The sequence below is a fragment of the Sinocyclocheilus anshuiensis genome, unplaced genomic scaffold, assembly GCF_001515605.1.
Source record: "Sinocyclocheilus anshuiensis isolate Anshui unplaced genomic scaffold, SAMN03320099.WGS_v1.1 scaffold708, whole genome shotgun sequence".
NCBI classification, from domain to species: Eukaryota; Metazoa; Chordata; class Actinopteri; order Cypriniformes; family Cyprinidae; genus Sinocyclocheilus; species Sinocyclocheilus anshuiensis.
The window spans coordinates 1,135,797-1,146,690 of NW_015555881.1; the positions used below are offsets into that span (position 1 = coordinate 1,135,797).

Here is a 10,894-nt window from a genome sequence, read left to right on the forward strand (position 1 = left end):
AAAAACAGCGTGTTTCTGCTTCCACTCAAAATAGGCATTTTCAGAATTATATAATAAATTATCTGTGGAGTATTTTGAGCTGAAACTTCACAGACACATTCTGGGGACACCAGAGACTTATATTACATATTGTAAAAAGGGGCATAATATGTCTCCTTTAAGGCATCATAAGTGCGTTTCTCATATTTCAGAAGAAAGCCAGCATAATTAAGATAATTTTTAGCCAAATTCTAAGGTAGCATCACGTGTATCTTTCAAATATACAGTACCATAATATCAGAATGCATTGCTGTTCTAATCAAATATGGCTAAACTAAAGGGAAGTTGAGAGATGTAGACTTTAAATACAACAATACTTCATTTATTTGCCAATTGTGAATCAAGTCTGCCAAATTCAGATCATTTATAGGGTTTCATTTTATTTGGGATGCTACTTACAAAACAGCTCGTTAGGCAGCAAACTAGATTTTGAAACAGGACTGTTTCTGAGCTACAGAACACAAAAATCTTAGTCAGATGGAAGTACAGTCATACATTTATGTCATCACATGTCTTGAAATGATTCTTTAATTGGTGCCAAATAGGAATGAGAGACTCCAAAAAGGTATCTTATTTTTCACCGTAATGTGTCATCCTTTCTTGTAAATGTTCTCTTTAAAATGACTTGATGCAAATCTACCTGCATTCTAGGCAGGTAGCTGATAACTGTAACATCTAACTGACTGATAACAGGAAATACTGTTCGCCTCTTATCTAAATGTTATATGATGTAGCTAAATTGCTGAAGTTTTTTTGACCAGAGTAAACGGAGTAAAAAAACTTGATTTAAAAAAAAAAAAAAAAAAGACACATTGTGTATACACGTATCCCAATTCTACACACACACACACACATTGTGTACAAATGTGTTTCACACTTTCAGAGACACACACAGGACTGTGTGTAATGGTGTGCTGGTATAAACATAGCATTATGGGAATTATTTACAGGGGGTCCATGCCATGTTGTGTACTGAACTCCTGGAAGTCCTCTGGAATGGTGTCTGGAAAAAGATTTATTTATATGAAACAAAAATATTTTGTAACATTATATATGACTGTTTGTGTTTGTGTTCTCACCATTGCAGCGGTACTTCAAGTTTGACCAGATGATGTTCTCTTGAGAGAAGCAGAACACTCCCAGTCTTCCTCCTCTCATTGTGGTATCAATTGTCACCCCAGAATCTGCCACCAGCTCTGATCCCTCATAGAAACGAACCCTAAAAACACACACAGACATCTGTACTGAATCATTTTGATTTTTAACACACTTTTCTTTCTCATGTAACAGCTTGCTTGGCTTCAAACTTGAAGTCACCTGAATTTTGAATGGCTCACCTGATGTATCCGACTTGTGGGCGATGCTGCAGGTACCAGCGGTATGATACCTTATCCTTCCAGCCAACGTTCCTTGGATCCTTCCACAGGAGACGTACCTGATCATTAGTGTCACCTGTATGCCAGAGAGAGTTCCTCAAATGCTCACCTGGACCAGTCTTGGACTTCACTGCCTAAGAGCAAGAGACAAAGATAGAGTTCTATTAATTCCATGCAAGTCTTTCTCACAAACTTGGACATAAATCTTGAAATTCAGCTGATCAACCTTCAGCTGAATGCCAGGTTCAGCTACGGCTCTGAAGGGCGTGGCCTGCCAGTATGTCTGCTCTGTTTGCTTCCACATCACCACATAGAAACTGGAAGAGTCTTGGTAGCCAAAGATGAAGCCGGCATAGTCGTCATCAGTCACCGTATTCACATGGAAGGTTCCCTCGAAATCAACACCACTGAATGCAGTGTAACCTGGTCATCCAAGAGGGGAAATGCATCATCAATAGAAATAATTTAATATGTCACTAACCTTTTTGGAGAAACATGCATCCGCTCACCAACAGCAAGGCCAGGGTCACTATTCATAGTCTGGACAATCTCCATTCCCTTTAAAGAAAGGCAAAGAATTTGTCAGCATTGTACGTCTCAAACACATGTTTTCTGTAGAGACATTTCAAATTCTGTGCATCTATTGCTAATCTGTCACCTGGTTAAGAACCACCCAGTTGGGGTCAATCTGAGCATCACCCTCTGGGTCCAGTACAACCGTCTGATAGGCTCTGAAGTCTGTTAGTGTGATCTCTGCATTTTCTGGACAGTTATCGATCCTGTCGATCACCTTGTCTTGGTCAAAGTCTGATTCGCATATGTCACCCACTCCATCATCTGTGTAGAAATGAACAGGTGAGTGAGGGATGATTGAAAAATTATTTCTGCATGTTCACAGAAACTAAAAATGCAAGACTTTCAAAGAATAATGGGATACATTTCTGTTTATTACACAAAGGTATCGTGCAACTTTAGAAGACTAGAATGCAGTGCAAAGTCATATGTCAGCTATTTAAATGGCGTTTGACAGTCACTGTTCATTTCTGTTATCATTCTACGGACAATCTGCTTTTCGTGGTTTGTTCCAGTGAAGAAAAATAGGGTGAGTAGATGATCACAGAATAATGTACAGTGCATACGGTCTCTATTTAAGGATTAATGGTGTACTCACTGTTGTCATCTATTTGGTCAGTGTTGGGCACCAAGCGGCAGTTATCTGGTCCAGGAGGTATTGTGTCTGGAATACCATCATTATCATCATCATCGTCACATTCATCTCCCAGTCCGTCTTTATCTGTGTCCAGCTGGGAGCTGTTAATTACCAGTGGGCAGTTGTCTTTGCTATCTTGGTGACCATCACCATCACTGAAGGATACAAGAAATTATATCACAGGAGTGCTTGTAGAAATTTCTACAGAACATTGACAATATTGTCTGGAAATTCATCATTTTGGTTTAACGATGAAGAAACAGATATGCGAAGGAAACCATATATCCGTTACTAGAGTTATGGCCCCTTTCATACCTATCTTGATTTGTGTCGCAAGAATCTCCAACAAGATCATTGTCAATGTCAGACTGGGAAGAAGAGGAGTGAACGTAAATATTTATTATAGTACAAAAGTACAGCATCTGAAGAGTATATCTGCAAATCATGTACCTGATTTGGATTTGGGATGTCAGGACAGCTATCACATGCATCTCCCACCCCATCCCCATCACGATCCAGCTGGTCACGATTTTTCACTCGCTGGCAGTTATCCAGGAAGTTTTTCAGCCCTGACAATCAACAAAAACAGACACCAAAAATGGGAATGACTCAGTACCAGAAAGACAAAGACAAATCTTTTGTTTGAACCAAATCATCAAGATTTTGCCATCTTTTTATTCTCTTACCATCTCCATCCATGTCGTCATCGCATGCATCTCCGAGGCCATCGGAATCGGTGTCTCTCTGGTCTGGGTTATCCACTCGGATACAGTTGTCACATGCATCACCATGGCTGTCTTTATCACTGTTCCGTTGATTTATATTTGGTGTCAACCAGCAGTTATCCTAGAATCCATACATATACACAGGAAAAGTTTACTTCATAACCAGAGATAGAAAAGCAAGAGTAAGAGATTTTTAAAGGAATTAGTGTGAGATTCTGCAGTGCATATAAATAACCATGACTTGTGTGCATTTACCTGCTCATTCAGTATTCCATCTCCATCTGCATCTGCGTCACACGCATCGCCTTTCCCGTCGCCATCTGCGTCCTCTTGTCCCGAGTTTGGAACGGTAACACAGTTATCCTGGTATTGAGGAACCAAATGAATCAGCTCTCCCGGAGACAAGCAAGTGATGTCACCAGAGCCCTAAGCAAGTCAATATCGATTGCATTGTTGCCATAGTTACCTTTCTGCAGGTTGGGTCTCGGCAGCGCAGCTTCTCGTCAGGGTACCCGTCAATGTCAGTGTCTTTACCGCAGAGATAACCGTTGCCAGCCCATCCAATGCCACACTAGTACACAAATACACCATGAGTATTTGCGCTTCAGCATAATGTATTTTTTCCAGCACATGTTTAAATGTGTGAGCCTCAAAAGGGTACCTGGCATGTGATGGTGCCATCTCTTTCCTCTATGCACTGCGCATTGGGGTCGCAAGGGTTCTGTAGGCGGTTTCCACAGCTTTTCTCTGGCTTACAACCTCTGATCTGGTCACCTGTAAATCCTGTCTTACATCGGCCACATTGATATGATCCCTACACAAGATAACACGCATCTTGAGGCACTATTATTTTGCTTTGCATGTCTGTGTGATATATGATGGCACTTTGCATTATAGAAGTGCATTATGAACAAGTCAGTTCTCACCACAGAATTCATACAGATGGAGTTAGTGGTGCATCCTCCATTATCTGGTCCTTTACACTCATCGATATCATCACACACCTAAAGACAGTATAGGAATTAGGAGATAAATGACCTTTGTCTGTTATTATTGGCTGTGTATCAAAATATCAGTGGCAAATTGTCATTTTTTGAATTGCCTAAACTTTTTTTTACAACGTATGACCTGCACACGGGATAATGCTGTAGCTTGATGCTTCACTTTGCATAAAGTTTAATTCATTAGGGAACTCTAATTTTTTGCATGAAATCATGCAAAAGGGCCCCAAGTCATCAGTGACGTACCTGCTTGTGCGTTTGTGCATAAGCCACGCCAACACCCTCCAGTGGTTTTCCAGTGAATCCAAGAGGACATGCCTCACAGCGGAAACCTGGAGCCATGTTCACACACCTCACCCCAGGGAAGCAGGGATTAAACTGGCACTGCAATAGACACAAATATGCATGGCAATGACATTCATTCAACCCCGAGTTTGAATTCTGGCTCATGGTTCTTTTCTCCCCCATTGTTTCCGGTCTAACTCTATACTGTCCTATCAAAATAAGGAACTTCAAGTTTCACCATGTTTCCTAGGACATAAAAAAATTTTTATTTCAGAAGATCAACTTGAGAAAATGTTTAAATCCCATGCCCTATTCAAACTTACATCATAATATTATTTTATTAGCAACATTTCGATTTCAATCGACCTTCCTCAGGCTATACCAGGAGATCAAGTAAAAGTCATTTATCTTGATATGACCCCTTGAACAGACACATACCTCATCAACGTCATCACAGCTGTATCCATCTCCAGTGTATCCATCAGGGCATGGACCGCATTCCGCCCCATTGTCTGTTTCTATACACATGTTATCACGGAAACACACTCCAGGAGTACACTTTGGTTTCACCACCTCCGTTCCGCCCAGCCCTAGAATTAACCAATCATATTTAGCATTTATGATGCGGTTTGAAGCATTCATGATGCATCTGTAATTGAACACTCCATGATTGCCCTCCTGCTTCAAATCTGCTTCAGATTTGGTGACTCTGAAGTCATGACTGGAGTGTTTGTTTGACACGTTGCCATGGATATTTGTGGACACAGAAAAATGCCTTGTTTTGGTCTCTTATCTGCATAGATGCATCAACAAACTCATGCATATCATGCATATCTTGCTCTTCATAATGTCTTACCACAGGCCTGGCACTCAGAGATGGTGTTTCTGAGGAAAGAGGTTTCCTTCACCTGTAAACAAGCGTGCAAATACAAAAATCTGATTTGTAAATAAGGGATGGTGTAAATTAAGAACATTAAACAAAGGGTACTAAAAGGTAATTGTCAGGAAGGTTTTACCTGCTGAATAAGAACATCTTTCAGCTCATTAATGACCTTTGTCAGCTCCAGCATCTGATTTGTAAGCTGTTTTGTGTTAAGCCCTTTATAAACAACAAAAACGCTGATCTTATCATTTTAGCAGATAAACCATTTATTCATATTTACTCTTTATCTCTTCTTTTGGAATCTATTCCTCAAAGGTGCACTCAGTAATTAAGCCGATTTAGTTCTGGCTAACTGTTTTCTTGGATGGAAAACATTTGCTGATGCCACTGAAAAATGCTTTATTTGTAACAAACCCCTAGCCATAGCAATCAATCAGAACACCCTAGCAACACCCTGGCAACCACCAATAACTCTAGCATTGTGGTGGCAGATTTTGCACATGCACCACTCATGTTTTCTTCAGAGAATGTAAAAATTGAGTTGTTACCTAAAGTCTGTACAGAGTCGCTCTGATGAGTGTGGCAGTCCTGCAGCGATGCAACATTTTCCATTGAATCACCATATGCAAGTTTGAGCTCCTCCAACTCCTCCTGCCAGACAGAAAGAGCACAATGGGGAGTTTATGTTAGTGTATTAGTGCATAAAATGAAAACCCTCCAAATATATCTCTCAGCATGTGAGGGTGCAGCTATTAAATGTGTTGTATACTTGTGCTTTCCCCTGCATAGTTCTGAGCTCCACTCCCTGGTGATTGTTAAGGCCATTAAACACAGCTGGTAAATCTCTCAGCGTCTCCACCAGCCTGCAGTCCAGGTGGAGCTCCACCCCGGGAACCGGTAACACCCCCTGGTTGTGCATGAAGCCCCCTGGTTGGCCCACCTCCAGTCCCTTCAGATGAAAGAGCAGCCGATGCTTCTCACCATCAGCCAGTTTCAGGTTGTTCAAGGTGATGGTACTCATCCTACCATCTCTGCGCAGGTATCGTAAAGTAGCTACAGCGAGAGAAAGAGATAGATAATGTCAGTTTTTATATTTTTTTCTGATAGCACTTCACTACTTTTTTTGATCCATTACCTGTTACATTACATTTCTGTCATTTTTAGAGCTTAAAACACTTATTTTCAGGTCAAAGTGGATCGCAAATTTTTAAAGTAAATGACAAAAGCAAATGAAGGCCACATCATTATATCACATATATATTCATAACTCTTACAGAAATGTCAAAAGTATGGTATAGTCAACGTTTACATACCTTTGTTGAGTTTTCCAAGCACAGAAAACTCAAAGTACTTGCTGTTGTCTCGCGGATTGTACAGGCTGAATATGGTGTTTCCGGTTCGAGGCTGGAGACGGAACGTTGTGAGAATAAAGAGTTCTGTTACTCCCTGCTCTGCCAAACCTCCATGCAGTAGATCCGGTAGGCAGTCCGGTGACGTTAAGAGGTTATAAACTGCAGGGAAAACGTTATTTAAAGGTTATATAAGTGTTACTCAAACACAAAGCATACTGCTCACAAACATGTAGTTGTTTCTCAGGCTAATGCATGCTGGGAGTGATGCCCAAGTTGGTGTAATTTCTGTTAGACTGTAAATACTGTTCCTGTTTATTTAGCCAGTTGCATGTGGCCAAATTAATGTTTAGGGATTTGTAGTTCTTTGAAGTTTGCAAATGGCAAGTATTAGTCGTTTTTTAAAAGCATAACACAGTTCGACTGTAACCAAAAGTCTAATGGCATTCAAATGCATTCAAATTTTTTAATGTTTTGGCATTGCAAATGGGATAATGGTGTGTGTGTTTAAATGCTGAAACCCAGACCGTATCTAACGTGCTTGATGAGTGACATTTTGGGGAGCAACATTTAACGAAGATGTAAATTTCTGTTCTGTTGTGTTCCAGAATAAGCAGAAAAAAGCTTGAATTTAAGATTAATATCTTGAGGTTTTTAAACAGAAACACCTGTAACTGAAGTAACTGGTCTTAGTTTGTATAACTGAGATTGACAGGGATCGAACTGGATCTTATCCATTGAACATTTTCACTGGAAAACTTCATTGAAACCAGGTGAACGGACAGCCGTTGCGGTGTCACTGTCGGATGTCAAATACAGATGTTGGTTGTTATGGCGATGGAAGCGTGCCATTGGCTGAACAGGCAAACATAATGTTGTATGAAAAAATGTTAATGACTCAAGGATGACGTCTTTCCCAATATTTTAACCGAGAGAGATGGTCTGACTCTCATTTTCATGCCTTAGCAATCAGCACATCAATACAACTAAGCAATATTCCCACAAAAACAAGGCTATTGTTGTGCCTCTTGTTTATCTTCACTTTCTTGTGAAGTAAGAGTATAGTTTGCCCATTTTAAAGAGCTGTTTGTTGCTCAAAAGCATAATTTCTGTTCACAGATGGTGTGCTGAAATATTTACACGCTGGCTGTGATTGCCAACATGTGTGATTTGACTTCATGTATTATTTGTCATTTTAATGTTCAAACATTCACTAAGTCACATGTCTTGGAGGAAATATTATGTTGTCATCAAAAAGGGGGAATGTTTATAGCCTCTGTAGGTGGAAGTACTGAGTGTGTGTGTGTGTGTGTGTGTGTGTGTTTTCTTTAAGTATTATGTGTCCGCCTTTCTGATTCAATAAAATAATGCAATCTCATCCTTGCTGCAAAAGACATTATGACTTCTATAGCCCAGAATGAACTACCCTTCACACACACACACGCATTTTAGCTCTCTCTCTTGTACAAACAGGCAGTTACTAAAACTCTAAATTGGAGCCTGATGCTCTGTGGTAAACACATCCACATTGTTGGGATTAATAAATTGAAAAATCAAAAAGGAGATGACAAGAAAATGTCAGAGAAGACAGAGAAGAGAGAGAGAAGATTAAAGTAAAAAGGAAAAGAAAATTAAAAATGTGAGAAAACAGGCCAGAAACCAGCCATTATAGAAGAAATCAGACCCTTTTAGACTGAGATATACAGCTCAGAGTGAGATTTTACAAGACAGAGAAACGTGAAAAAAAGTCTGAAAGTGTGAATACAGTAAAATGTTATTTTGAATGAACTTAAATACTCATATTATTAGTTAAACCACGCAGCTTAATTAGTCATGAATTAAAGAAACATTTGAACCTTTTAAAGAAACTTTGTGTACTCACCGGTTGATTCTGCGCTTGCTGAGCTGAGAGTAAAGATCAGAGAAACGGCCGCGAAGAAATGCATTGTGCCGGTCATCCTTTATCACAACCTTCTGCCACCCCACAGAAGGAGCCTTAAGGGAGCTGATCTGTGATTCCTTTGTGTCTTTTGGCTTCAGTGTCTTGTATATGAGACTGTGAGTGTGTTTCATAGAGAAAGTCTGTGTGTGATTGAGCAGGACTCAGGAGTGAGGGACAGAAGAAAAGAGTGAGGTCTGTGTGCCTTCGGGTTTTAATGATGTGTGTGTGTGTTGGGTTGAGGTAACAGGCTGTCTATCAACTCACAGCAGCTGTGGTGGGTGGAGTTATGAGTCTAACACACGCCCCCATGCTGAGGGAGGTGGAGCAAAGAGCAGTGCCGTATAATTGTCAGACCTGGCTCACGTCTGAACTCTTATTTGTAACTTTTATGAGGTTCCATTTGTTCCACATCCCTCTCTCCGTCCTCCTTTTCCCTCCATCCATTCTTCCTTTCTCAGGTTTTCACATACTTTCCTGTCATTTTGACTGGCAGGTGCCGTAAAATACATTTGCCTGGGTGGATCTCTGGGGAACTGTTTGAAGATAACTGAATGGAGGGTTGCTAATGTTCCTTGAAGGTCTGATTCTTGCGCAAAGGATTCTGTAATAATAAATAAATTAAAAAGTCAGATACACATGTGAAGCAGGCAAATGGTAACAGCCGTTTAATGATATGCAGCAATTGGGACCAATTATCTCATCTTTCAACCCAGTGGCAGTTTAATAACATTCAAAGTAGAACTTTACAAAAGGCAAAGAAATATCTATAAGACTGAGTTGTACATATGTTGTTATGTCTATCTGTTCAATTCAGTTTGGTGTATACAAAGTCAAGCATTACTATTACTATTATCATACTCATACTATTATATTCGAGGTCAGTAATATGAATAAACATCTAAACCTAAGTAATAAACTTCATAGCACAGTAAGCAACCATCCACAGCACCCCAGCAACCACCTATCAACTAAACACAACACTTCAGAAACTTCCTAGCAATTCCCTAGCAACCACTCAGAACACCCCAGCAAACTCCCATAATGCTCTAGCTACAACCCTAAACACATAGATATGTATAGGGAGATGCCCTATTAACAGCTGTTTCTATAGGCCGCTATGCGTAAGCCGTCCGCCATATTGGAATAGTCAAAGCTGGTCCGTGAACACTTGAGAGCGAGATCCCTGAGTGTCTGCATGAATGAATATCTATATCTGCCTATATATGAAAAAAACAGATGCTTTTTCTAAACTAACACAATACAATAAGATGAAACCGTTAGATAACAAGGCATTTAAAAGATACTTTAGTTTAAAAACCTGTAATATTGAGTTATTAAAAACACAAACCAACACATTCGTACCTGTGAAAGTTTATCCAGTTTGTTCAGAAATGTACATTTAGGCAGTTTTTACAACTAGATGCTGCACAATGTTGTTGCATCATGAAACTCATTGATTTTTAGTGTGAGTAACGACATATAAACCGTTCCAAGATGGTGGACGCGTCGACATGTCTGGAGCGGTCAAATGTGGAATCTACCTGTACATATCTATGCTTAAACACCCCAGAATCTTCCTAGCAACCCCCCACAACATTCCTGAAACGTCCTAGTGTAGCAATGCCCAAGCCACCACCCACAACACCTCAGAAACCACTTAACAATGGCCAGCAACCACCTAGCAACCTCCCACAACATCCCAGCAACGCCCTAGCAACTACCCACAACCCCCTGTCCCCAAGCAGCCACCTAGCAATGCCATAGCAACCACCCTAGCAGCATAGCATTTTCTGCAGAAAATCTAAAAATCTTTCTTCTTCTTTTTTTTTCTTCGTTCACAGTTAAGGATAGACTATGACGACAGAGAGAAGAAATCTACATACTATCACTAGTCTTGTGGCGGAGCTCCAGTCTGTTACTCATGTGGTCAGTATCACTAATAACAGACTTGTCTGATACTGATACACAGACGATTGGCCGATCGCACTGCCCATTGACCAATCACGTGTGGTGGTTGTGATGTTGTGGTGAGTGACATAATCCCACATCCTAATCAGAGGGGCGAGCGCTGCTGCCCAGTGTGT

The 10,894-nt window shown here is 40.4% G+C and overlaps 1 protein-coding gene across 1 annotated transcript; it reads right to left on the bottom strand.

Annotated features, from left to right (window-relative positions):
- Nucleotides 1–177: 177 nt before the first annotated feature.
- LOC107675809 (thrombospondin-4-B-like) lies at nucleotides 178–9,037 on the bottom strand. The gene is made up of 22 exons (XM_016470278.1): nucleotides 8,751–9,037; nucleotides 6,833–7,030; nucleotides 6,289–6,572; nucleotides 6,068–6,170; nucleotides 5,653–5,735; nucleotides 5,493–5,544; nucleotides 5,075–5,226; nucleotides 4,598–4,735; nucleotides 4,277–4,354; nucleotides 4,012–4,164; nucleotides 3,817–3,921; nucleotides 3,606–3,713; nucleotides 3,312–3,471; nucleotides 3,076–3,194; nucleotides 2,941–2,993; nucleotides 2,587–2,780; nucleotides 2,074–2,252; nucleotides 1,925–1,973; nucleotides 1,642–1,838; nucleotides 1,377–1,549; nucleotides 1,119–1,258; nucleotides 178–1,042 (listed from the first exon to the last, which is right to left on the bottom strand). Exons 1-22 carry the CDS (start codon nucleotides 8,824–8,826, stop codon nucleotides 984–986), a joined length of 2,853 nt encoding a protein of 950 aa, XP_016325764.1. The 5' UTR covers nucleotides 8,827–9,037; the 3' UTR covers nucleotides 178–983.
- Nucleotides 9,038–10,894: the final 1,857 nt, after the last annotated feature.

Coding starts and splice junctions, on each gene's coding strand:
- LOC107675809 (XM_016470278.1), bottom strand. CDS start 8,826: ATGACCGGCACAATGCATTTCTTCGCGGCCGTTTCTCTGATCTTTACT. Junction 6,573..6,832: donor GCTTGGAAAACTCAACAAAG/GTATGTAAACGT, acceptor CTCTCGCTGTAG/CTACTTTACGATACCTGCGC. Junction 4,736..5,074: donor GCTGTGATGACGTTGATGAG/GTATGTGTCTGT, acceptor TGTCTATTGCAG/TGCCAGTTTAATCCCTGCTT.